General features: G+C 45.4%; 1 protein-coding gene across 1 annotated transcript; it reads left to right on the top strand.

Moving 5' to 3' along the window:
• Positions 1-1661: 1661 nt before the first annotated feature.
• Positions 1662-26839, top strand: RNF10 (ring finger protein 10). The gene is given in 18 exon segments (XM_087943084.1): positions 1662-1916; positions 1918-1934; positions 7576-7781; positions 8817-9016; positions 9648-9738; positions 13632-13816; positions 13912-14048; positions 15400-15560; positions 17824-17943; positions 18797-19049; positions 19202-19335; positions 19550-19667; positions 20713-20814; positions 21415-21552; positions 22915-23012; positions 23225-23285; positions 23724-23885; positions 25853-26839. Coding segments are annotated over 18 exon segments (2361 nt in total). The 5' UTR covers positions 1662-1812; the 3' UTR covers positions 25927-26839.

Here is a 26839-nt window from a genome sequence, read left to right as displayed (position 1 = left end):
GATTGCTGGGGGCAATATGCTGATTCTGTAAAACTGCTTAGAGAGGGCTGTAAAACACTATGTGGCATATGTAGATGTAAGTGCTATTGCTGTTGCTTTTTAAGATGAGTAGACTTCAACTCCCAGAATTCCCCAGCCAACCATGGGATTCTGGTATTTGCCTTGGGAGTTGAAGACACTCATCTTAAAATGGCTAAGGTTGAAAAACACTGTCCCAAAGGGTGGGACCAAAAGCAATAGGATGAAGTGCAGGGAAGCAGGAAGCTAAGTTATTAAGAGGAACTTCTTCAAAGAGCTGTCAACCAGTCGCAGGAGCCTCCAACCTTAGCATCTTTAAGACTTGGGGACTTCCACTCCCAGAATTCCTCAGCCAGCCTTGCTGAGAAATTCTGGGAATGGAAGTCCCCAAGTCTTAAAGTTGCTAAGGTTGGAGACCCCAGAACCAGTGGAATAGCTTGCGCCTTAAAGTGGAACCTGACCTTCATTGCAGTCTCCAAAGAGTCTGGCTGAAATGCTTTATTTAGCAAACTCTGCTCCAAACAGGACAAAATAACAACCCAGCCTTTCCAAATCTTTCATTTTTTGGAATTAACAATTTTGCCCTGAGACCTGGAGCGATACTGCTCACAAAGTTATGTGCCCTGGCCGGTTCAGCCACCACCAATCACTCCAATGGAATCAGGAATTTAGGTCACGAATAAGGCAGGAATGTGGAATACGGTCCTCCCTGTTAATCCAGCCACATTGAGAGTTTCGGGGTGAAAAATGCAGCGTTTCTGTAAGGTCCTGCCTCTCCTCCTTCGTCAAGAAAGTAAAAACTCTTGAAACTTGGTATTTCAAAAGGAACCTTTTACTGAGCAGGAGTGAGGGGTCCCCAAATTTGGCCAGTTTAAGACTAGTGGACTTCAACTCCCTGCTGTCTGGAGAATTCTGGGAGTTGGAAGTCGACCAGTCTTAAAGTGGCCAAGTTTGGAGACCTCTGTGATAGCAGAACAAAAGCAAAGCAGACTCTGAATTCCCTCAGAAGTAATGCATTCGCCAGAAGGCAGTAGAAAAGTTAGATTGCCCAGGAGTGCGGGCACCCAGTTTTCAGCCTCCCCGGGCACAGGAACCGAGGGAGCCCCCACGTATTTCTGTCAGCCAACAAATGACCCCAAAACTCGGCCTGCCAAACAAATCCCCAAACCGCCTCTATCCTACGAAGGCCGCTGGGTGAGTCCCAACCGGTGCCTGTCGTGAGGTGTAGTTTTCTCTGGAAAGGAGGCCGGCGCGTGACCTGTCCAGCCGCTGAGGGAGGAACCACCGCGACCAGCATGCTTTGCGGCGCGCCCTGCCCCGCCCCCTGGAGAAAGACTCCATCCGGGCCTTCCCGTCACGGCGGAGGGCGACTCGTCGCCATTACAAGCTGAGGCGGCGGCGCTGCGGCGGACCGGGCGGCTCCCCTTGGCCGCGAACTCCCCTCCTCGCCACTCTCGAGGCGCAGGCCGGGCCTGGCTTGCGGAGGCCTCGCGGGATCCCCGCGCTCACCCCGAGGTCGCTCCTCCGTCCGCGGGACGCAGGCCCGGCCGCGCCAGGCGGCCAGCCCTCCCTCCGACTCGGACCCGGAGCGTTTGCGGTGGCCGCGCACCCGGCCCGTATTCCTTCCCTCGCCCGGCCGAAGCCGTGAGAAACATGTCGCCATGAGGGTGGCCGAGACGACTGCGCTGCGCCGACCCCGCCGCCGGGCCATGAGCCTGGGCCTCGGCCCCAGCCGCCAGCCGCCCTCTCGCTCGCTCCGTAGCGGCGCCGCCGCCGCGCCCGCCTGCCAGCGCCATGGACAAGAACAGCCCCTGCGGCGGCTCAGGCCCCGGATCCTCCTCCGCGATGGGAGGCAAAGGGCAGCAGCCCCGCTCTAACTCCGCCGGCCCGGCCGGGGGAGTCCAAGCCCAAAGGGGGTAAGGCCGCGCATCTGGACTAGAGGGGACCCCGCGACCCATGCGCCTGGGCAGCTTTAAGAGGGGCGGGCTTCAGCCTCCAGAGTTCCTCGGCCGGGTGGGAAATTTGGACGCAGGAGTCTCCAATCTTGGCCGCTTGAAGACTTGTGGACTTCAGCTCCCAGAATTCCTCAGCCAGCTGGAGTCCACGGCCAAGGTTGGAGCCCCCTGTGCTAGAGCGAAGTCCGAGCAGCCGCTTCCGGGGTTGTTCCGACCTGCGGAGCAGGCCCCGGCCACTGCACGAACGCGGTTGCATGAATCTTGTTGACCAACACAACTTCCTGCCGAATGGGTCGACCCTTGTTCTTTAAAGACAGGGCGAAGCACTCTCAAGCCAGGTTGCTGCCAGTCCTGGGTTGCAACTTAGCTTTGTTTCTTGTTAAGAATGGAGCAAGAGGCAACGCAAGTTTTTATGAATCTAAATTTCTGCAGGTTTTTTTTTTTAAAATAAGATGCAATTTAGGAGTGTAAGAGCTGCTTTCCATAAGTGACCTTGGGGAAAGCCTGCTTAGGGACGACTTTTGTAATCAGCAAATATATAAAGTGGAGATAACATACAGCATGTTGAAAAAGCCTAAGCTAATATGTTTGTGGAATTTGCCATTTGTTTATCTGATAAAGAAGGGACTCTGGCTGGGTTTCCAAACTTTATTGTATTTGTTTTTCTTTATTCAGAATGCTTGGGTATTGCAATTAAAAATCCCAACATTTAAACATTCACAGCCTTTAAACGAGATGAAACTAATTGGACAGATAGCATCCGTAAGTCTCCAATAACTTTTGTTGGCAGGGTTGATGATGATCAGTGAAGCATCCTTGTCTCCATTATTCTTGATGCAGTTGTTGTTCTGTGACAAACTGCCAATTGCCTTAGAAGAAGCACTCCTTTGCCCTGGAGACATCATCGTTTTGCAGAGCTAGAAAAACAGACACCCATCAGTTAAGCCTGACTCTCAGTGATTGCCTCCACACACCTTTTTCTTGGGAGTGGTATAGAAGTAGTTTGTCAGTATCAGCTGTCAAGGTGTAGTTAAGCTTCAAACTAGAGCAGGGGATTCCAGTCTTGGCAACTTTAAGACACATGGACTTCAACTCCCAGAATTCCTCAGCCAGCAAAGCTGGGAGTTGAAGTCCACAAGCAAAGCTGGCTGAGGAATTCTGGGAGTTGAAGTCCACAATTCTTAAAAGTTGCCAAGGTTGGAGATCCCTGAACTAATGCCATGTCTATTTACTTCCAGAAATGACATGGTCAAAGGGGAGGTTTGGCATATTCTGGAGGGAACTAAGACATTCTGGAATATTTGATTCCCATATCAAAAGATTTTGATCATCCCTGCTATAAATAGCAAGGATGCTATATTTGAAACAATCTAGACAGCACCATCCTCATTTTTGTTACCTTAAAAAGCTAAGCAAGGTTGGCCCTGGTTAATTTTTTGGAGACCATAGGAAATGTCAGTGTAGCCTAGAGGAGATTGAAAAAAAAAACCTTAGAAGGAAGCAGTGGAAACGAACCTGTTCATGAAGTCATCAATTGAACTACATTCAGGGTACCCCTTTATTAAATATTATAGTTCATGTAGAGCTCATTATTTAATTCCTGCTTTCTTCTTGGGCAGGAATATTTTGCTCTGGGTTCAGTGGTAGAAGAAAGTTTGTAAGCCCTTGAGAAATGTCCAGTATTGTGACCTATAGTGTGATCTGAGTGTCATTTTAACAGATAGAGGTTCTGGCTAAAAAAAACAACACAGAGAATGTGGCTGTGTCATGGCTTTAGTAATGCAATGAGCCAACTTTTCAGTGACCTCACTGGAAAAAGTATGTGAAGTTTTAGATGTGGTAACAGTGGTGCCTCTTTCAGCACCAATGACTTGAAACAAATGTTTTTCTGTATGTACCTGTTGGTCATTAGTCTGTCCCATATTCACCTGGCGTTCATCTGTGCAGCAGAGAATCCATTGTTCCATCCGTGATTGAGCTATCTAGAGATCCAAATATTTCTTCTGGCAAGCTTCACATCTGAAATGTGGTGGAACAATGTTTTGTGTTCTCCAAGCCTAAGGTTTCTCATTATTATCCAAAAGGACCACTTTAATCTCATTTGTCCTTTGAACGTTGTTCCAGTTGCCTTTTCTATATCATCCAGGTAGTCTTTGGCAAACTTGAGATGGGCAGTCCAAAGGTGCTTTTTCCAAAAAGCAACTGAACTTTTTTGGTTTTTTCCCCTTTAAAAAAAGTTTTCTCATCCAAGAAACTTATTCAGTTCTGATGGGCAGCAGAGTGTATTTTGCAGTGTGTGAGACTTCCTTGGTATTCTCCCTTAGATCTTGCTCTTATTCAGTATTTTCCTAATTGTAGACACATAGACTGACACCAGGCAGCACAAAAATACCTGCAGTTTCTTTGCCATTATTCTTTGAAACCTCCTGGAGTGCTAAATGTGCTTCATATTTAGTGATTTATTATTGAACAAGTAATAATGTTGCATTTTCTTTATTTGTATCCTGTCTGCTTGATGATGGAGGTCAATGACCATGATTCTATGAGTTCTTCTAGCCTCTTGGAAGTCTTTTTTTCTGAGTTAGTCAGACAGTTCTTTTGCCTGGAGTGGTATTCCTTTCCCCAGAGCAGATTCATGAAGGCAGACTCAAGTGCTAGCAGCCATTCTTCGTTTTTAAATGAAGAATGCCACTCAAACTCACACCTGAGTATCATCTCATTGATTTAAACACCTGACTCAGCTGCCTGATGTAATAAAGCCTCCAGTGTTGGAGCATCACCCACAGGCTTCTGAAGGCAAGTCATTCCACCGGTTAATTGTTCTCATCATTAGGAAATTTCTCCTGGGTTCTAGGTTGCTTCTCTCCTTGATTAGTTTCTATCCATTGATTCTTGTCTTCCTTCTGGTGCTTTGGAAAATAGTTTGACACCGCACCCTATCCCTTCTTTGTGGCAGCCTCTCAAATAATTGGAACACTGCTATCATGTCATCCCTACTCCTTCTTTTCACTAGACAAACCCAATTCCTGCAACCATTCTTCAAATGTTTTAGCTTTCAGATCCTTGATCATATTTGTTGCCCTTTTCTGCACTCTTTCCAGAGTCTACATTTTTTATATAATATGGTGACCAACATTGGATGCTATATTCTAATGTGGTCTTACTAAGGCTTTATAAAGTGGTACTAATAGTTCAGGTAATTTTGATTCTATTAATGCAGTCTAGGACTGTGTTGGCTTTTTTGGCTGCTACCACACACTGCTGGCTCATTTTTAAGTGATTGCCCACTTGGACTCCAAGATCCCTTTCACAGTTATTGCTATTGAGCCAGGTTTCATCTAATCTGTACCTGTACATTTGATTTTTCTTGCTTAAGTGCAAAATCTTACTTTTCTTTCCATTAAATTTCATTTTGTTAGATAGGGCCCAAGGTTCAACTCTTTATTCTTCAGCCTATCTTCTGCAGTGTTGGGTACTCCTGCCAATTAACTACTAACTGGGCAGCTATCAAGACTAAATGGACTGTAATTTATCCAAATGGGACTATTCATCCTGACCCAAATACTTGGGAAAACTTCTAAAAGCCTGCAGGATTGGGGTCAATTATATCATGGCCTCCCAGTTTCTTGCTTGGTGCTTTACCCACTGTACCAAACTGGCTTATAGAATATCTCTACTAACATCTCTTAGATCAGGAGTCCCCAAACTTGGCAACTTTAAGACTTATGGACTTCAACTCCCAATTCTGGGAGTTGAAGTCCATAAGTCTTGAAGTTGCCAAGTTTGGAGACCTCTGTCTTAGATGAAACTTTTTTGACACTCCAGGTCACAACAATGCAGAATGGTTCTGTAGAATCCATCACTACAGGTGACGTTCATTTTGACCAACTATTTTCAGCTAGTTGTTCGTTGTACTAACTGGAGGCCCTCTGTAGATAAAAGGTTCAAGTTTAGAAAGTGCTGCTTTTAGCTTATGACAGCCATGTGTGGACATTGATTATGTCTTAATCTGAACGGGCAGCAGTGCACAAATAGCTCGGTGCTGATATTACCGTCACATTCTACAAAGCCTGGGTAGCAATCCTGCAGCGACAGAATTGCCTAGCAGTTATCAAATGATTTATATTCAAGGACAGTTATTAAAATTATATATGACAAATGTTTTACAAAAGAGGCCTTTCTATACAAGAATAAAGTTGCAAAAATTCAGTATAATACAGTACTTACTAAGTTCTGATAATTTCCAGATAATAATTAGCTGTTTTAAAGGGAGAAGCTCCTTGGATCTACAAGCGCTTGCTCTCCTTTTGTGGTAGTGTCTGTCATTTGTATATATAACTTTTTCACACATGTAGGAAATCTGTTTCCAACTGAGGGAATTTATATTACAAAATTTTAAATTTTATATCTTAGGGAATTTAAGGTTGCTAATACAGGTAGTCCTCTACTTACAATGGTTCATTTAGTGACTGCTGAAAGTTACAGCATAACTGGAAAAAGAGCCATGGTCATTTTTCACACTTATGACCACTGCAGCATCCCCATGATTATGTGATCAAAATTTGAATACTTGGCAACTGACTCATGCTTACAACGGTTGCAGTGTTCCAGGGTCCTGGGATCCCCATTTGCAACCTTCTGACCAGCAAAGTCAATGGGCAAGCCGGATTCACTTAATGGCCGTGCTACTAACTTAACAACTGCAGTGATTCACTTAGCAACTGTGGCAAGAAAGTTCATATAATGGGGCAAAATTCACTTAACTGTTTCACTTAGTAACAGAAATTTTGGGCTCAGCTGTGGTCATAAATTGAGAACTACCTGTACCCCCAAGCTCCTAGTAGCAGCTGCTTTCTTGAATTACTGTTCTAATTATAACAGAACTTACAATGATGGAAATGTATTGCCTACATTGGATAGTAATCATTGTTACTTTGGATTGCATACAGAATAATTTATTTTATTGAAAAAAGTTTCGGTGTGTGTACTAAACTGAATATTGCTGAAGGGAAGTACTTAAAGTATACAAACTCAAATTTTAAAAGACCAATGTTTTCCTTATCAGAAGTATTTGAAAAAAAATTATAGGTAAAGCATTTATGTTTACTTGTCCAATTCCCTTGGGGTGATTCAAAGCATTAGAATCATGAAATTAGGCAACTGAGCAAGTAATCCAATGTTAATAAAGTGTTGTTAGTCTGGAAAGGGGCTATCGGTCGTTCTGATTTTGGACCACCATTGACTAAGCCGGCTTTCTTCCTAAGTGACTCTGAGGATGAGTACTATTAAGAGTAATCCTTTCCTGTTGTAAGTAAATAGAGTATAATTTATATTAGTGAAATATTTGTTTATGCCAGCACAAGGGTCAGAAAAATATTATAGTTTTTAAGGTCAAAATATCTTCAGTTAGCAAGATCTTTAAGTAAAGATGTTTGGTTTCTCCCTGAAGTCATGAAAGTTCTGTGTGGTAGGTTTCTCTAGATAAGCTTTTGCTTGGGTTACCAATCTGGCTGTCACTGTGGCCCGATATAAGTTACCTGCTCTGCTAGGAATTGCTTTTGACTTAATGCTGAACATTATTTTCCTTTATTGTTTATTTTAGAAGGGAAAAATGCAAGTGGATCCAGACAGCGTTATAATCGTAAGAGAGAAACTTCATATGCCAGAAATGAGACTTTCCCCAGCCAGTCCCGTCGCTCCTTTTCACAGAAAAGCAAAGCTTTTAACAAGATGCCCCCTCAGAGGGGGGAGCAGAACAGCGGCAGCAAATCTTTTAGCCTTTCTTCTAATGGTGGAAGACGAGATGAGGTGAGATCTGCCCTTACATGCCTTAATTAAGCAAATATCCTGCCTTATCTCTCTTTTCTGACACAATAGAAACTCCTGTTTTTCTTCTCTCATTAAAAATGTGAAATACAGATTAAAAATAAGAATCTAATTGAACCGAATGGTCTTACCTTCACACTTGTGGGGGGAAAAAAATCAAACAATAATGCCCTGTCATGAAAAAATAATGTCCAAATTAGTTCTGCAAATATGCAAGAGGTTACTATGAATTCTTTGCTTCTAAATGTTGGCATTAACATGTACAATTTTTTACTTAGTTCTATAAAATGTGGCAATTAAACATGGCAGGCGTGGGCATTTGTAGGTCACATCTGGCCCTTCGGCTGTCCCTATCCAGCCTGTGGCAGGGGGCGCATTAAAGTCCAGCATTTTCCAGATATATAAACTAGATGTTTAAGACTTTACCTTATGCCTAGGTGAGCTCATATTCAAGGATAATAGAAGCTCATTATCAAAAAATGCATCTCATTGAAATGTTACCTCAAATGTTTAATTCTTGAAAGAACCGATTAAAACTGGAGGGTTGACTGTTGATGTTGCTTCTATTTGTATATTTTTAAAAATAATAGTAAATAAAAAATCCTTCTTAACCTATACTTTTAAGGGCTGTATAAGCAGTTTTCCAGATCATGATCTTTGAAAGCAAAATATATTTAAAAAATTGTTGATGATAGTATAGAAAATATTGTCAGAGGAAAGTCCAATGGCATGTGAATCATATGCTATCTGATGTAAAGAGCTACAGGCAAAAATAAGCTCTCAGCTTATAAGGAGAATAAAGCTTTCTTTAGTTTGAGCTCTGTTCCTACACGAGAAAGCTATGATATTTTTTGGCAAAAGTAAAGCTGTAGTTTGCTTTTCCCCTCCTCCAAGAGATTGTTCCTATGTTCTGGCTTAATGTTCATCTTCCTGGTAAAAATAATGGTCTTTGTATGGCATAGGTTGTTTTTTTTTAAAAATTGCAACTCCTGCAAACTAAATTGTTTGTTTTCTCAGGTAGCAGAAACTCAGCGGGCAGAGTTCAGCCCTGCCCAATACTCTGGCCCTAAGAAGATTAATCTGAACCATTTGTTAAATTTTACATTTGAACCTCGTGGCCACACTAGCCATTTTGATGGGAGCAGCCATGGCACTTGGGGAAAAAGAAACAGATGGGAAAACAAACCTTTCAACAAAGAGCTTTTCCTTCAGGCCAAGTGAGTGTGACCTTGGTCTGGATCATAAATATCTGAGGGAGAATTTAATCATGTTGCTGTGCTGTTCCTACCTGTTGCTTTCAGCTGTTGTTTTGTAGTTTTTATTCTCCATATAAACATTTCCTTTGGGTTTATATTTTACATTTGAAGCTGTTTTGGTAATTTGACTCTCATTGAGAGTCTTGAAATGCATTTAAATTGCTGCTTGTGTTTGAATTCATTAAAAACAAAGAAAAAGGAAAGTATTGGTGATGTGAATTCGAGACCAGTTTTGTCCATTACAACATAGCTTTATGAAATTGTTAATGCCAAGATCTAAGGTATGTTATTTTATTTGTAGAAATGAATAGTTAACGCAGTTCTGGTTAATTGAGAGCACTCCTTGGCAGGTTAAAAAGCAGATACTTTCCAATTTTCTCTCCTTGATATATTTGATTTCTGAGAGTGCTGAATGTCCTTGGATTATAGTTAGAGTAATGGAAAAGATAAATTGTGTTGTTTTAAAATTGTTGTAGATAATTTTCAGCAGTTACTTAATCTGAATATCTGTCTTCCTGGATCATTTCTATATAATCAGTTTCAGGCGGTTATTATGAGTTTTTAGTTTTAAATCCCTCGTATTTTTTTGCAGCTGCCAGTTTGTGGTACGTGATGATCAGGACTACACGGTTCACTTCACTGACCCAGATATCTTGGTCAACTGGGATTTTGTGCAACAAGTGGTTAGTATCCTTCTTCCTCTCTCAAACAACAAGTACTATGGTCAGCCTAGGAATCGGGGTGGTGAGAGAGATTCAGGATAGAAAAGGAAGTCCTCCACACAGATCATTAGGTAACTTGTGAATTCAAAACTACAGTTCCCTAAAAAAAGCTAGAGAGGAAATTAGCCACCTCATTTTTTTAGCTGATAATGATGCTATATGAAAATATCCTATATATGTGTATGAGTATGTATACGTACACACATACACATATATCTCAAAGGCTTGCCCAATGTCAAATTGACAAATTTCCAGCTTTAAAGGAGTCAAATTGCATTCAGCCCCCTTTGTTAGTTAAACGTTTATGTTATTGATACTTTTGGCTCCTGCCAAACATGAACTCACGAACCAACTCAGGGCTCACGAACCAACTTCCATCTTTCTGCGTGTTGATACTGCAGTCACCCAGAGAACACTGACAAAGTATTAGGGTCATGCTGTCAAGACAAAAAGCTGGAAATCAGCCATTCCAGACTCTGGGTTACTATTCACAAAGCATCACAATATACAGCTTCTATAAGTGGACAATCAGTGGTAACCAAATTAAGCAGGTCAGGCCTTTTAAATACCTAGGCCACGGGTATGAAACTCAAAGCCCACAGGGTACTTAGATCTGGTCTGTAGGGCTGCCCTGGAAATAGCAAAGGACTGGCCTGCAGTGCCTCTGCCAGCAAAAATGGAGCTCCCTCCCAGGCTCCATTTTTGCTGGCCGAGGGCTGCAGGAGGATCCCCCCAGTGGATCACCCCTGGGGCATCTGTGGTGGTCCCACCCAGACCACCACAGATGCCCTGACACAAGTGATGTCAAGTTGGCCACTCCCATCCCGGCCATGCCCATCCGCCCCCCTGAAGTAAAACACAACTGTGATGACCCAAAGGGGCGTGGCACAAAGGCAACACAGTCACATAAGTAAGAAAAGTCCCTTCAGTACCTCCAACTTTGCCCCCAATATCCAAGGTTCCGTCAGCTGGAGAAAAATCTCTCCCAAGAACAGTCTTTAAGTGTAGGAAATTCAATCCAAAAACAAAGTACATACAAACTGTAACAAAAAATCCAAACAAACCAAGCTGCAGTAATTAACTTGACAGGGCAGAAGGAATTGCAGACTTGAAAGGCAAGCAAAACACACAGTTGGGAAGACACTAGGAACCCAGATAAGCCTCAACAATACCAGATAATTCACGATTTGCTCTCAACAGTTTGCTATGTGCATCTTCCCTTTTCAAACATTGTGTTCCCAGCTGCAGCTAATGAAGGGAATCAGGGCCCTTTTCTCCCCCGTAAACCACGCAACTCGTGTTGCTCCCTTCTCTGTTCCTCCCTTCATGCCCTAGGATGAAGAGGGTGGGCCTGGGTCTTCCTCTGAATTCCCTCTCCCTTGCTCTAGCTCTCTCCTGCTCAGCCCAGCTGGACTTTGCCCTTCCCCAGTTTCTTCCACAGCCAACAGAGCCACACCCCCACTCTCTGTCAGCTGCTTGGCCTCTCCCTCCTAATCAGATTCCGACAGAGGCATGACAACAACCCTGATGTGGTCCTCAATGAAATTGAGTCTGACACCCTGACCTAGGCATTTAATTCTAGTTTTCCACATTTGCAAACAGAAAAATTAGGACATCTCAGTTGGAGTACAAAAGTCCAGTACAGCTATAATCAAACTTTCCAGCTGTAACGGTAGTAATTCTGTCCTGACAGCAATTAAGCAGTTTAAAGCCAACGGAAAGCCTTCTGTGCCAGTGGTGGTATTCAAATAAAGTTGCCACCGGTTCGGTGGGTGTGGCTTGATGGGCGCGCTTTGCACGCTGCACACACTTTGCATGCACGCGCACGCCAAACACACACTTTTTGCAGGCGCAGAGGTGTTCTAACTCGCCTCCTGCAAGCCTGCATGATCCCAGTCGCTGCAGCAGCTGCTGTGCGGTGCTATTATGCGCCACGCAGAGCAGCTGCGCTTTGAATTTTGGCCATAAAAGTGAGTATGGGAGCCCGGGCGGCTGGGTGGGCCAAACACAGAGCAGCGGAGAGAACTGGTTGTCTCTCTGCTGCTCATCACTGCTACTGGCTCTCCAGAACCGGGCAGAACCGGTCGAATACCACCACTGTTCTGTGCCTATAAGGACACCTCTGCAATAGAATCATCCAGTCACCATTTCTGAGGTCTGTAGTGTTTCCTAACCCACCTGTGGCTTAAGCTTTCTTGTGCCTACCAAACAGTAAGTCTCTGCCAACTAAATTTTGATGGAGATGGCATCTGAGGACAAAGCCCAGCTGAACCTGGCTGATCTGTTCAGTTTCTCTTGGAAGAACAAATTGTTGTCAGTTTGGCTACGTGCAGACTCTCAATCCACACTTATTTATCCTGAGTTTAGAAAAAAAAGGTGATTGAAGTTAAACGGAGTAATTGAATTATTTATGACATGATAGGGCTAAAATATAATTTCACTGCTGGGGGGGCCCTATGCAAATTTGCAGACCATATCAAGTTGAGAGGAATTGCCAACACTTTTAAAGTAGACTCAAGATTCAAAAGGATTTGAGCACAGGGCCCTATCCAATGAAGTATAGTTCAGTAGCGAGAAAAGTTTTAAGTCCTGCACTTGGGCAAGAAAAACTAAATGCACAGGCATAAGAATAGGCAGCCCCTGGCTGTACAGTAGGAACTGTGAGAGAGGTCTGGGTGTCCTAGTGGACGACCCCTTAAGTCTGAGCCAGCAATATGCTGCAGCTGCCAAAAAAGCCAATGCAGTCCTAGGCTGCGTCAACAGAGGGTGGAGAGCGTCAAGCTCACGAGAAGTGAGAATATACCCCTCTCTACTGCACTACTGAGGCCACACTTGGAATACTACGTCCAGTTCTGGTCATCACAATACAAAAAAGATGCCGAGACTCTAGAAAGAGTGCAGAAAAGAGCAACAAAGGTGATTAGCGGACTGGAAGCTGACTCATTTGATGACTAGTTAAGGGAACTAGGTATGTGTAGCCTAAGGAAAAGAAGGATTAGGAATAACATGGTAGCAGTCTTCTAATACTTGAAGGACTGTCACAGAGACGAGGGGGTCCATTCATAGCACCTGAAGGCAGGACAAGAAGCAATTGGTGGAAACGCATTAGAGAGGTCTAAGGAGAAGCTCCCTAGTGGTGAGAGCAATTAAACAGTGGGACAGTTTGCCTCCTGAAGTTGTGGGTATTCCATCACTGGAGATTTTGAAGAAAAGGTTGAATATCCTCGTTAGGACTCCAGCCAGGGGGTTGAGCTAGAAAACATCTAAGGTCCCCAGCTTTATGGTTCTATGTTTCTACCCCATGTAAATTGGTCGTTTCTTATTTCTGAACTAGCCAATCCCTTGCTTAACTTATTGGCCTAAAATCATTGGGCAGAAGACTTTGTGACGAGAGTCAAGAAGTGGTATTTTAACATGACGTTAACGTGTTCTACAGTGGAATTGGGTTTAGCCTGCTTTAAGCCGTGTAGAACTAGAAAGGAAACGGCAGGGGAGCAAATTTAAATTTTTCTGCATGGTCCAAGCGATTGGATAGTGGAAGTGAAAGTCTCAGATTGTGGGGCTGCTTTTCTCTAGAACTTCATATAAAGTTTGGACAGTTACTTCTCAGGGATGTTGTTGTTATGTTCTCCATTGAAATTCCTAAATTGGGCAGGTGCTGGGATGGCAATCCTCAGTGCTACTGAGAGCAGCATGTTTTTTAAAATAACTATAAATCAGACGCCACGTGCTTTATTGTGTTCATGGCTGGGCTTTTGAATAGTAATATCATGTTTAAATATATTCTGCTCTTTAAAGAAGAATACCTTTTGAGAGTTCAGTTTTATCAGTGGAATTCTGTTGCACATTTCCAGCGGATTTACAGCCATGAAGTGCCCTCCTGCCCAATATGCTTATACCCACCCACTGCTGCCAAGATCACTCACTGCGGGCACATCTTCTGCTGGGCCTGCATCCTGCATTACCTCTCCCTGAGTGAGAAGACCTGGAGTAAGTGCCCCATCTGCTACGGCTCGATTCACAAGAAGGACCTCAAAAGGTACAGAGATTCCCTGAGTGGCGCGTCCTTTTCCTCCTGTACCAAGTCAGTTGTCATTGATCGCTTGTCTTTACCCCCCCCTCCCCCTTTTGCAGTGTTGTGGCTCTAGAAACCCGTCAGTATGCAATTGGCGATACAATTACAATGCAGCTCATGCAGCGGAAGAAAGGAGCCTTGATGGCCCTGCCAAAGTCAGCACTCGCCCTGGTGGAGCAGCCTATTCACCTGGGGGGTAAGTGTGACTTGCCTTCGGAAGCTGTGGGTGCTCCATCCCTGGAGGTTTTTAAGGAAGGACTGGACAGCCACCTGTCTGAAAGGGTGGAGGGTCTCCTGCTTGAGCAAGGGATTGGACTAGAGGACCTCCAAGCTCCCTTCCAGCTCCATTCGGATTAGGAGGCTAAAATATACGAACAACAGTCACAGGAATTGGGTACATCTAGTCTAATGAAAAGAAGGATTAGGGATGACATGATAGCAGTGTTCCAATATTTGAGGGGCTCCTACAAAGATGTGAGGGGCGGGGGTCAAACTATTCTCCAAAGCACCTGAAGGCAGGACAAGAAACAAGGGATGGAAACTAATCAAGGAGAGAAACAACCCGGAACTAAGGAGAAATTTCTTAATGGTCAACTCTTTCCAAAAGAGACTGGACAACCACTTGTCTGAAATGGTCTAGGGTTCCCTGCTCCAGCAGGGGGTTGGACTGGAAGACCTCTGAGGTGCCTTCCAACTGTTATGATTGTATTCTATGTTGAGGATACAAGTATCCTGTGAATTGGGATTGCTTTGAGTTTTGCAAACCTGAGCTGTGTGCAGAATGAAGCCCAATTGCTTCCAGAGTTACTGTGTCTCATGTGAATCTTATTGAAAGGGATAGCTCTAATTCCATTAAAAACTACAGTGGGTCAATCTCTACACTACTGAAAATCAATCCCTGCTCTCTAAAGGCATCACACAAACTCTCATTGGACAAGCCGGAAGCAACTAGAAGTTATTTCTAATGGTGCAGATTTTCTTCTTCATTATAAACCTTAATTATTTTGTCATTGAAGGCAAAGTTTCAATGAAAGAAGCTGCTTTAAGAATCTGCAGTGCATTGTGGGTGGTTGATGGTACAATACAGTGGTGGCTAAACTTTTGGGGCTCCTGTGCCAAAAATTGTGCGTGCGCTCACACGCTTGCGTGCCAGCACCCAGAAGGCAATGCGCGTCCCCCCATGCCCCCTGCGCATGCGCATGCAATCCCTCCCGCCCCCCTGCCGTGCCCCCCCTTACCTGCCTGCACCTCACAGCTGATTTTCGGCTGGTTTGAGGCCTTTTCGGCCTCCCAGGGGCTTGAAAAAAGCCTCTGCAGGTGACAAAATGTGCCTATTTTAAGCCTGCAGAGGCTTTTTTCAAGCCTCTGGGAGGCCGAAAAAGGCCTCCAACCAGCCGAAAATCAGCTGTGAGGTAAGTTTGCCTGCGGCTCGCGGCCCGGCATAAATGGCTCTGTGTGCCACCTGTGGTGTGCGTGCCATAGGTTCGCCATCACGGATCTAATACATCCCAATGAGGTGAGGTAATGTTTCTTGTTTCTTCGTTCAGATAAGCCGCACAGCCAGTATTCAAAGCTGCTTCTGGCCTCTGAGGCTCAGGTCCTCCAGCAAGTAATCTTGGAGGAAAAGATGGCCCTTCTGCATCAGTATGAGGAGGAGAAACATACACCTGAAGCATGTTTCATTGAAGCAGCCCTGCAGGAACTGAAGGTGGAGAACCCTTTAAACTTGGGAGGTTATGTGTGGATCATGTGTGGAGAGGGATGGAAATCGGTATGGATGTAGAATGGCAGTTGTTGGCTTGGAACACTTTTTGTACATGTTTTGATGTTGTCTGGTTTTTTTTAAAAACTAGCCTGTATATTTCTATTTTGAAGAGTGTGGTTTATTTTACAAGGATTGGGATGACCTGAGATAAACCACCTTTGGTTCTTTTGCCTGGTCATGATATTTTACTGGGTTACTCCAATCTGCCTCACAATGTGATGGTTCTAAAAATAAAAATTAGGAATGACCCTGTATGATTTTAAGTATTAGAAAGAAGGAGCATATAGACAATGAAGATGAATAAAAGCATCATCACTGACAGTGTGTACAAGTAGTCATCAATTTACAACAATTCATTTAGTGACTGTTCAAAGTTACAACGGCGTTAAAAAAAAATGACTGATGAGCATTTTTTCACAGTTACAATCTTTCCGGCAGCCCCATGGTCATGTGATCAAAATTTGGTTGCTTGGTAACTGACTCCTATTTATGACCCTTGCTGTGTCCCAGGGCCACATAATCCCCTTTTGTCACCCTCTGACGAGCAAAGTCAATGGGGAGGCCAGATTCACTTAACAACTGTGTCACTAATTGATCAAGTGCAGTGATTCACTTAACAACCAAGGTAAGAAAAGTTGTAAAATGGGGCTGTCTCACTTAGCAACATAAATTTTGGGCTCAATTGTGGTCGTAAATTGAGGACTATCTGTATTATCATCTACCCACCTAAGCTGCTGTTGATGAAGCTTTCCAGAAACCATTTGCAGATCTGGCCAAGAGGCCCACGGGGGACTTTGATTAATTCATTCGGAAACAATTGCCAGGAGGGAATTTCTGATTTTCCTCACGGGCAACTTTTGCCTCCAGCGAATAGAGGATCAGCAAAGTGAAATAGGAAAGTGAATCCAGAAAGTGGAAGGAGCAGCAATGTTAAGAGAAAGTCACGTGGGATGCTAGATTTATTTGATAGGGCATAAATCCGAAACCTTAGGAATTCGGATTTGAGTTAACATATAAAGCAAAGCTAAGTTGGATTCCTTCATAAAAGAATCTAATGAGTAAAATTACTGAAAACCAAAAGGGAGTTTGTGAAAAAGAATATATGGAAAGAACAGTTATGAGTCATTTCCGGGAAAGAAAAAAAGGAAGATAGCAGGAGCAACTGTTGTAGGTTATTTATTTAGCATAAAGTATGTCATATTATTCTAGGTGCGCAAAAATTACTGAAATTCAAAAAGTTGGAAGATCACTAAGGAAGAGCATATCAGGAAAGCTGATATCAGGAAAGCTGAACCTAAGAATGAACCAAAAAGAGGCTATGCAGTTCATAGAATAACTGTTGATGCAAGTTGGAAATCCTTGTAACTAGTTCATGTTTGTTTATTCAAAATACATGACAGGATAGGGGGTCCAAAGAATAGAAAGCATTCTGTAAAATATAAAGATTTCAGCATGTTGGCAAGAAAAAGTTATTGATATTTTTCTGATAGTCCCAAAGGTGCTTTTTCAGGAGGCGACTGGACTTCCTTGTTTTTTTCTTTGAAGATGTTTTGCTTCTCATCCAAGAAGCTTCTTCAGCTCTAACTGGGTGATGGGGAATGGAAGGATTTATACCGGGATGACTGAGAATCTCCATAAACTTTGGGATGAGCATCCTTTGAATTGTGAAGTAGGAATGGACTTCCAGAAAACATAGCAGACTACAGGAATCATTTGCACTTCAGTTTGAGATGTGGACAACACAGCCTCTTCCCCAACAGCCTGTGCACCTGTCTTCAACAGGGAAGGGACCCAAGGCAGAAAACATCCTGCAGCCAAGAAGGCTCCACACCCATTTGCCCCATTCAGGAGACCCTGAGGACACTGATAAATCTCCAGGTGGCCCTAACAACTTGCTAAAAGGATGCAAATGTCCAGCTGTCTGCAAGGAGTATAAACCCTTCCATTCCCCCACCATCCAGTCAGAGCTGAAGAAGCTTCTTGGATGAGAAGCGAAACGTATTCAAAGAAAAATCAGAAAGTCCAGTTTCCTCTTGAAAAAGCAACATTGGGACAACCATGACCTGGATGAGTGAGAATCTCCATAGACTTTTACTTTTCTGATAATTTGCACATTGCAAGACCACATTCCTAACTCAGTAATACAAAAATTAGACTAGGTTTACATTATATGGTTCTAAAGTCACATAACTGGTTTTCCTTCCAGGATCGTGAAGGCCACTTGATGTCTGACGGTGATGTTCCTGGTGTCACTGCAGCTGTGGAAAATATACTCCTGACAGAAACTTCTGAGAAAGAAACCGTGGCAGTACCCCAGGGGGAAAAGGTGAGTTCTCTTAAATCGCCTTTCATCCATCTTCAGAAGGAGGCCAGAGGAATGGGAAGAGGGCTTCCTAGAGTGAATTGGGACCAGACCAGCTTTCTCTGGCCTTGCATGTCAGGGTAACAATTCTTGAAGTTGATTCCACCCACTTCTGGATGCTGCATTTTGAAAGATTATTGAGAATCGGCATGGAAGTATTCATGGTGAAGAAATTCACATCTAGAGCATGTCAAGAAAAGAGCAACCGAGACATAATGAGCCTGGCCGATGGAGGGAAATTCTGGCAGCTGCAGTTGCGTCTTGAGATGGGGGCCAAGTTTGTGATCACCAAATTAGATGCTTTCCTGTAAATATCTGCTGCTTCCATTTCGTGGCCAGACATTGGAGAGTTCCCTGCTCACAAGGGAGTGTTTTGGGTGGATGACCCTTCCTGCCTAAAGGCCTCCTGCTATTTCGATTAGCGCTGAGCAGCCCATGAGGAGGAGGAGGAAGATGCCTTCGGAGGCATCTCCAATATCGTCTTCTCGGCTTCTCGGTGGGTGGCCTGAGTGCAGTGGGTGTGGAGAGCAGTGGGAGAAGGCCAGGAAGTGAGGGACCGAGGCTCTCTTTGTCCACCCAGAGATTCCCTGAGGACACTTTGTCTTCCGAGGCTGCCCATTTTGCAAGGAGTTTCTACCTAGTTTTAAAGACAAATTTGGTCGTCGTTCTGGAGTATGATTCTCCAGTTTTCTCTTCCCGGCCACAGTTTCCCTTCCTTGTCTTTGTGCTGGCCTCATCTTGAGCCTACAGAGGGAAGGAAAGAAGAAATTAAGTGGGAAAAGACCAGTGGGTGCTAACCGGTTTTTTATTGCTGCAGTGCATTCCAGAGTATATTTCTGCTTTCAATGATGAACTGCTGGCATCTCCTCCTGTGGATCCTGCGAGTGGAGATCCCCCTGCTTTGGAACGTGCAGAGGCGGCGGCAGATAACAGCGTGGAGAGGAACATGGATCTCGCAAGCGCAAGTGAAGGAGGGGAAGCCAATTGGAGTGCATCTGCCTCTGGGAAACCCAAGGCTGCGTTTGCCAGCAGACCCGCACCGAGTTCTCCTTCCTATTACTTCTACCAAGGTCAGCAAAGGAAATTCTGGTCCCAGTCATGGTTATAAGTCAAGAACTACCTTGACTTCTCCCTCTGCTTAAATACTGTCTCGCCCTGAGGGGCTGTTTTAACTTCCGAACTTTAAAATAACTGCCCTGCCACTTCTTTTCTGATGCTGCAGCTGAAGACGGGCAGTGTCTGTATCTGCACCCAGTGAACGTCCGTTGCCTCGTGCATGAATACGGGAGCCTTGAGAAGAGTCCGGAGAGGATCACAGCTACTGTGGTGGAGATATCCGGCCACTCCATGACGGAGGTAACAAGCGGGGTGGCCCACTCATGGCCTCCTGGATGATGAGCATTAAAGCTCTCGTCTGCTAGGAGAGGTTTCCAGTTCAGTCCTTGCTCAAACGCTTTCTGGGAGCCTCTTAGGGTTGCCTGTTTTGCCTGCTGGCGGTCGGAAGGGTGGAGTTGCGGGGAGAAGAATTGGGGTCCATTTCTCTTCCCTAAACCCCAACTCCCGCCTGCAGGACGTGCGTCAGCGTCATCGTTACCTCTGCCATTTGCCCCTCACCTGCGAGTTCAGTACCTGCGAATTAGCTTTGAAGCCTCCCGTCATTTCGAAGGAAACCCTGCAGATGTTTTCAGGTGAGATCAGAAAAGTGGGTCTCTGGGAGTTGTGCCTTCTGTTATAAAAAAAGGATTTCAAGAAAAAGTTAATCGTCTTCTTTAGCAGGTGGTGGTGCCTGAAAAACCTTGCTGGAGCTCAGAATTGAGCCACGCTTAGTTTTTAGTCGGAAGACCACTAAGAAATGCTGTAGCTGGAGGCTGTTCTGGGTCAGGAGAGAAGAGGCCCAGGTGCTTTCCTCTTGTCCCCTAAGGAAACTTGATGGACGTGGCCACGAAATCCTCAGGGACAGGTTCAGCAACTATAGTCAACAGCTTTACTTTCAAGTTCCAACTTGCATTCCCCACAAGAAAGACTACCTAAAAAACAGCTTAGACAAAAAGTATCCTCATTTTTAAATTAAACCAGTGAGGAAAAACGAATGTTCTGTTTAGAAAAATCTAGTATTTGAGATTTTGATTGAAACAAGAAAGGCAGTTAATGGAAGTGTTGAATTTGGAAATGAGAGATTGGTCTCAGGATTCTGGCAGTTCCCCCCATTTAAATCATGAGTCTCAAGCCAAACTTCCAAAACTTCAAAGGGATTTATTGGGAGTTAACATGTCCGGCACTGCCCGGGTGTAGCCGCCTCTGAGGCACATTGTTCACTGTCATCCTTGACCCTGGTTTTCCCCCACCCCCTGGGTGTATTGTAATTCGTATCCATAGCCAAGAGTCATTAATCATGCTCTCCAGTTAGAATTTTGCCCGGCAGAAACTTCAGTCACCTAGTTACTATCTTTGAAAACATGGATTGCACTTTCGGGTTGCAAGCTGTTGCACTGCTCCGCCCTCCCTTTCTGTTGGCAACTCTAAAAAGACCACAGAATTATATTATGAGTTGACAATTGGATCCATGATGATGAATGGCTTTGGTAGTCAATGAAAGCTGAAGCCTGAGTACTGGATTGGGCATACGAGGGATGCGGGAGAGGAGCTGCCATCCAGTTCCCCGTGAAAGGTTGGCACAGCAGAGATTTGGTTGCCTGCAGTCGCCCATCTCACCAAGGCTCTCTTTCAACCTAGATGACATTGAGAAACGAAAGCGGCTCAGACAAAAGAAAGCACGCGATGAACGGCGGCGGGAACGCAGAATTGAGATGGAGGAAAACAAGAAGCAGGGCAAATGTGAGTGGCACTCCTGGGCACAGCTCATCTGTGTGTCTTTTATCCCCTAGTATGCAGGCATAGCAAGTCATTCAGTGTCGTGCTGAAGGCACCCAGCTACCTCCTGTTCTAATCCTGCCTTGGGCCCAAAGCCAACTGTCTTAGGCCAGGGGTTCCCAAACTTGGCAACTTTAAGACTTGTGGACTTCAACCCCAGAATTCTCCAGCCAGTAAGTCTTAAAGTTGCCAAGTTTGGGGACCCCTGGTCTAAGCACATTCTCTCCGCCCTGGGAAGAAGACAACAGGAAGCCACTTCTGAAAAACCTTGCCAAGGAAACTGCAGGGACTTGTACAGGCTGCCTCTGAGAACCAGACAGAATTGAATGGAAGGCGGAAAGGTGCAGGTCTCGGCCTATTTTGGCAGGGATGGGAAGCAAAGCCCGTATTAAGGATCATTGGCACCATACTTGGGCAAAGTTTGCTGCAGGGAAGCTGCAGTGCTGTTGAAGTCATTTCTCTTGGGAAGAAAAGGAAGCTGCCTGGCTTCAGTTGACCAGGGTACCTGGAGAGAAAACTCTCTAGAGTTTGTTATGGTAGGAGAACTTCTGCTTTTACCTCTAGATCCAGAGGTCCGGATTGCATTGGAGAACCTGCAGCAGTTTCCGGCCTTCAGCGCTTGCTCAGGAGAACTTGCTGGCCCTGAGAACCAGAGCCACCTGCTACCGCCTTGTGTTGGAGGAAGTCCCACTTCTCAGTCAGGTAAGCAACCAAAACAATTTCAGCCATCAGCAGCATCTTCTAAAGCAGCATTTCTTGACTGTGGCAACTTTAAGGATGGGCAGACTTCAACTTCCAGAATTCCCCAGCCAGCATGCTGGGAGTTGAAGTCCACACATCTTAAACTTTGCCATGGTTGAGAAATACTTCTGTAAAGGCTTACCGTATTTATCGGCGTATAACACGCACAGGCGTATAACACGCATCTTCATTTTAAGAGGGAAATTTCAGGAAAAAAATTAAATTTCTAAATAAAAACTTTGAAGCAAAATAAGGGTAGCTCAGAACTTTTTTTTTATTAATATTATTACCACTTATAAGGTAAATCAGTGGTCCCCAACCTTTTTGTACCAGGGACCGGTTTCAAGCAGAAAATTTTTGCAAGGGGGGGGGGGAGAAAGAGAAGAGAAGGAGGCTTCGCTCTCGCTGCTCCACCATCCAAGGAAGAAACTGCTTCAAAGAAGCGGGGGCTTTTCCTGTCGCCGCAGCTATTCAGCGCCCGTTTCACCCCCACTCCCACCCCGCGCGCGCTTCAATCCACAGTGTCCCATTCTGCCTGCCTGCCTGCCTGCCTTAGTTTCTGGTTGTTTGGGAGCAGCTTCGGCTGAGAATAATAACTATTCGCCTCTTTTACTCAGCTGAAGCTGTTCCGATTCAACCATTAACGAAGGCAGGCAGGCAGGCAGAACGGAGCAGGGCGGGCGGGCGGACGGGTGGGGGGTGGGGAGAAACAGGCGCTTCAGGAAGCTGCGGCGACAGGAAAAGCCCCCCGCCGCTTCTTTGAAGCAGTTTCTTCCTGTGCTGGTGGAGGAGCGAGAGAGCGACTGAGAGAGCTGACCCAGAGAGAAGGACAGGCTTCGGTTGCTTCCTCCCTCCCCTTCTTTCATTTGTGTCCTTGATCCCCGATCCCAGCAGCATTCACCGAAGGCTTCTTAACATTATATCGGCGTATAACACGCATACATCATTTGCCCCCTATTTTCAGGGGGAAAAAGTGCGTGTTATACGCCGATAAATACGGTATTTAATTCCGTTTCCTCCACCAGTCAGTGGCAACACTTAACATTTGCATAATAACTAAGTCAGTCCAAGGGGACAGTAATGCAGCTGCAGGCCTGCCAGATGCTTTCAAAGGCAAAGCAGCAGCAGACATTTACAAGCTGAAGCCTCTAAGAGGACTGGAAATCAATTGCAGGGTGCCCATGTATGAAAAACCAGGAGGGTTAAAATAGTAATGAAAGTGGAATTTGGGGAGTACAGTATCAAAAGTCTGTAGCTTATATTCCCTGCCTCTTTAGTAACGAGTCTTCATTCTTCAACATTTGGCTTTTTGGTGTCTTCCAGAGTCCTTGTTGACTCCACTGTCATCTTCCAGCCTTGGCAGTCCCCCATTCCTTGTTGGGAGTCTGGAGGAGGATTCTGCCTTCCCCTCATTTGCCCAGGTGCGTGTGGCTGCTTGCAAGACCGTCTCATTTTAAGGAGAGCAAAAGTTGAGGCTGAGTAAATCTTGAATTGTAGAAATTGCAGTTCCCTTTCTCATTTATCTCAAGCAGCTTTATTGGTAGTCAGATGATCCAGCTTGATTCTCAAATCAATAAAAATCAGCCTGTGAGGTGAATACTGGGGTTTCTGAGTCCATCTTGCATCTTTTCAGATGCTGAGGGCTGGAAAAGCCAAACCGGAAGTATGGAATAGTTCTCAGCCAAAGAAGAAAGGTAAGCAGGTTTATTCTGTTGGCCTGAGCCTTTGTGTGAGTCCTTGGGGCTCTCGGAGGTTGATTGGTTTGCCCGCAGACGTTTCATCACCTAACTAGGTGAGGGAGCTGCTGTTTATATCCAGCAGTTTTCTAAAGTAGTCCTTTCTGAATAATTGTGCAGTGATGATCACATGTGAAATAGCCAACAACAAGGATGAAATGCAAAAAACAAAGTGAGTCCTTGTCAATAAGATTAAAAGTAAAATGAATCAAGACAAGTCATGAACCACCACGAAAATATTCAAGAGTTGTAAATTTTATTAACACCTGAGGAACCTGGAAGGCCAAAGGCCTCATCCCTGACAAAGGGGGAGCCACTAAAGAAGAGTTTTATAGTCAATATTCCATCCTGAGGCCTGTTTAGCCTTTCCAGGAATCTCAAAGCAGCATTTTTCAGAAGAGGCCCCCACTGTGGCGCCTCTGGTTCCAGGAGACAGCGATGCGGAGAGCGATAACTCGGACCGTGTGCCTGTGCCCAGTTTCCAGAACTCCTTCAGCAAAGCTATTGAGGCAGCCTTCCTCAAACTGGACAAACCATCCACTTCTGACCACCTATTAGGTAAGTCCAAGGAAAGGACATTCGCCCTGAATGCTGGGCAGAAGTGCAGGGTCAGCTGGGCTACTTGTTCCTCTAGCCACCCCAGGACACTTGTCCCACTGGGGTCATACCCAGCTGAACACAGGTAGTCCTTAATTTACGTCCCCAATTGAGCCCAGAATCTCTGTTGCAGAGTGAGACTTTCGTTGAGTGAATTTTGCTCCGTTTTCTTGCCCCATTGATTAAAGCGAATCCCTGCAGCTGTTAAGTTAGTAACAGGGTTTTTTAAGGGAATCTGGCTTCCCCATTGACTCTGCTGGGCAGAAGGTCGCATGGGGGAATCACCTGACTCCAAGACGTAAGTATGGATCAATTGCCAAATGGCTGGATTTTGACCACATGACCCAGGGCAGTGGTGGCTAACCTTTTGGGGCTCCTGTGCCAAAAATTGTGCGTGCGCTTGCATGCTCCCACTCGCATGCTAGCACCCAGAAGGCAATGCGTACCCGCCACGCCCCCTACGCATGCGCGCATATTCCCCATTCATCCACCCACCCACCCCTGCCCCCCCCTTACCTGCACTGCGCCTCACGGCTGATTTTCGGCCTCCCAAAGGCTTGAGGAAGGCTTCTGTGCAGGCCCCTGCAGGCCAAAAACTAGCCCCATTTCGGAAAAACAGGAAGGGATGAAACAGGGCTAGTTTTCGGCCTGCAGAAGCCTGCAGAAGCCTTCCTCAAGCCTTTGGTAGGCCGAAAAAGGCCTCAAACTGGCTGAAAACCAGCTGTGAGGCACGGGCATGTGCAGTGAGGTAAGTTTGCCTGCAGCTCGCATGCCGGCACAAATGGCTCTGCGTGCCACCTGTGGCAGGCGTGCCATAGGTTCGCCCACCATGGACCCAGGGGATGCTGAAATGGTCGCGAGTGTGAAAAATAGTCATAAGTCACTTTTTTTGAACGGTCACTAAATGAACTATTGTAAGTCGAGGACTAGCTGTAAAGTGTACAAGACCCAGATTCTAGGATGGCGTGACAATGCCAGCTTGCACTAGTCTCGTTGAGATCGTAAGTTGTAAGCTGCCTTGGGCTGCATAATAAATAATAAATAAATAAGGGTGCCAGGAAAGAATATTTAGCCAAATCTAAATGTCTGCTGGCCAAGAGCAGATCCTAGACCAGGGGTGTCAAAACTCGATTTCATTGAGGGACACACCAGGGTTTTCTTTGACCTCGGAGAGCCAGGGGGTGGGCATGGTCATGGTGGGTGTGGCCGGGGGGGGCGTGATATGGGACTTGTGTCTGGGGGCGGGGGCAGCTGTGGTAGCCAAGTGCTAAGGCAGGACTTCCCTGAGACCCTCATTCATTATAACCTTCCTTCCTTCCTTCCTTCCTTTCCTTTCCTTTCCTTTCCTTTCCTTTCCTTTCTTCCTTCCTTCCTTCCTTCCTTCCTTCCTTCCTTCCTTCCTTCCTTCCTTCCTTCCTTCCTTCCTTCCTTCCCTTTTTCTTTTTCTTTCCCTTTCTCCTTTCCTGCCCCTTCTTGCATGCTCAAATGCAAAAGGGGAAACATTTCTCCTTTTGTTTTTAGTTTTGAAAACAGGGCATGGGGGGGCTGCATGTGCGCCCCCCCCCCGCCCTGTTTTGGCTGGTAGAGGCACCCTGGGCCAGTCCTTTGCTGATTTCAGGCCGGTCCCGCAGGCCAGATCCAAGAACCCTGCAGGGTAGATCTGGCCCAGGGCCTTGAGTTTGACACCTCTGTCCTAGAGGTACCATCCTTAACAACAGGCAGGCTCTACTTTTTAGCAAAGTAGAATTGGGACCATTACGCCACACGCAGTAGGCAGATATCACAGGAGTTGCAGCTTGTTTGCCTGGGAATGTTTGCTGGGGGATAGGAGGGGAGGGGAGGGGAGATCCCTCCTCAGTCAGGTCTCTCGCCTGCTGCTCAAAGGAAGGTTGCCTCGAAAGGCCCTGATGGCTGTTTTTCTTTTGCAGAGGAGAAACGAGGCAAGAAGAAGAAGCAGAAGCAGAAGCTGCTCTTCAGCACCTCAGTGGTTCACACCAAGTGATTTTTATCCGTGGGCAGATTGCTCCCCCCCCCTCCTTTCAATTTATTTGGTTTGCTTTTGTGTTTTTGCTGCTATAGATAAATTATTTTAGTCCAAACATGATCTGTTTCCGGGAAGCAGGGAGGGCGAGGGTTGATTAAAAATGGGCATATGTGGTTTGTTTGCTTGTTGATACCAAACCGAAGTATTGCAACACACACACACACACACACACACACAGGATTTGTGTTTTGACAGGCTGACTCTTGTTTACTTGGCTTGCCGTTGGGCTGTAGAAGTACAACATCTGGGTGGAGGGTGCACAGCTGCTTTGCCATTCAGGGGACAGATTGAATGCAATTGGCCTGAGGCTGCAGTGAGCTCAGCGCAACCAGGGGGCTGTTGCTCACACTTTGGACATAGGGAAGACATCAGCCAGTAGAGACACATACCTAGAGACACATACCCATGGCTGTGCCCACTTAATTAGCACATGAATGAGCAGTAGGTTGTGGTGCACGTAACTCAGTTCCTCCCTCCTGACGGCTATTGTCTTTCTGCAAAGACCAGGGTTTGCAGAAGTTCTGTTGGAAGAAACCTACCAGGGTCAAATCCATGTGCAGGGACTGCTTTTGGGGGGAAGGGGCTAATTCCTGGGGGAAGGGAGGAATGGGGAGCAGAATTCCCCTTTGCACAGAAGGGGCAGCCCAGAGGAGCCCGGCATTTGTTGGGTTACCCTAGATATCAGTTGGGTAGGAGGACGTGGGTGTGTTCTTTTCCCACTCTTGTTTCTTCTGTTTGAGAAATCTCTCATTCTGCACTGCTTTTGGCTTGATCTGAAATTAATTAGTACTGAAGTGTTATTTCCATTGACTACAATGAAGTTTGGTGTAATATACCAACAAATAGTTGCAATAAACCATATGCACAACAA

The sequence above is a fragment of the Notechis scutatus genome, chromosome 13, assembly GCF_049901735.1.
Source record: "Notechis scutatus isolate UNSWTSFEM ecotype Mainland chromosome 13, rNotScu1.2, whole genome shotgun sequence".
In the NCBI taxonomy this organism is placed as follows: domain Eukaryota; kingdom Metazoa; phylum Chordata; class Lepidosauria; order Squamata; family Elapidae; genus Notechis; species Notechis scutatus.
The sequence above is the reverse complement of the archived record's forward strand: the minus strand, read 5'-3'. Positions and strand labels throughout refer to the sequence as shown.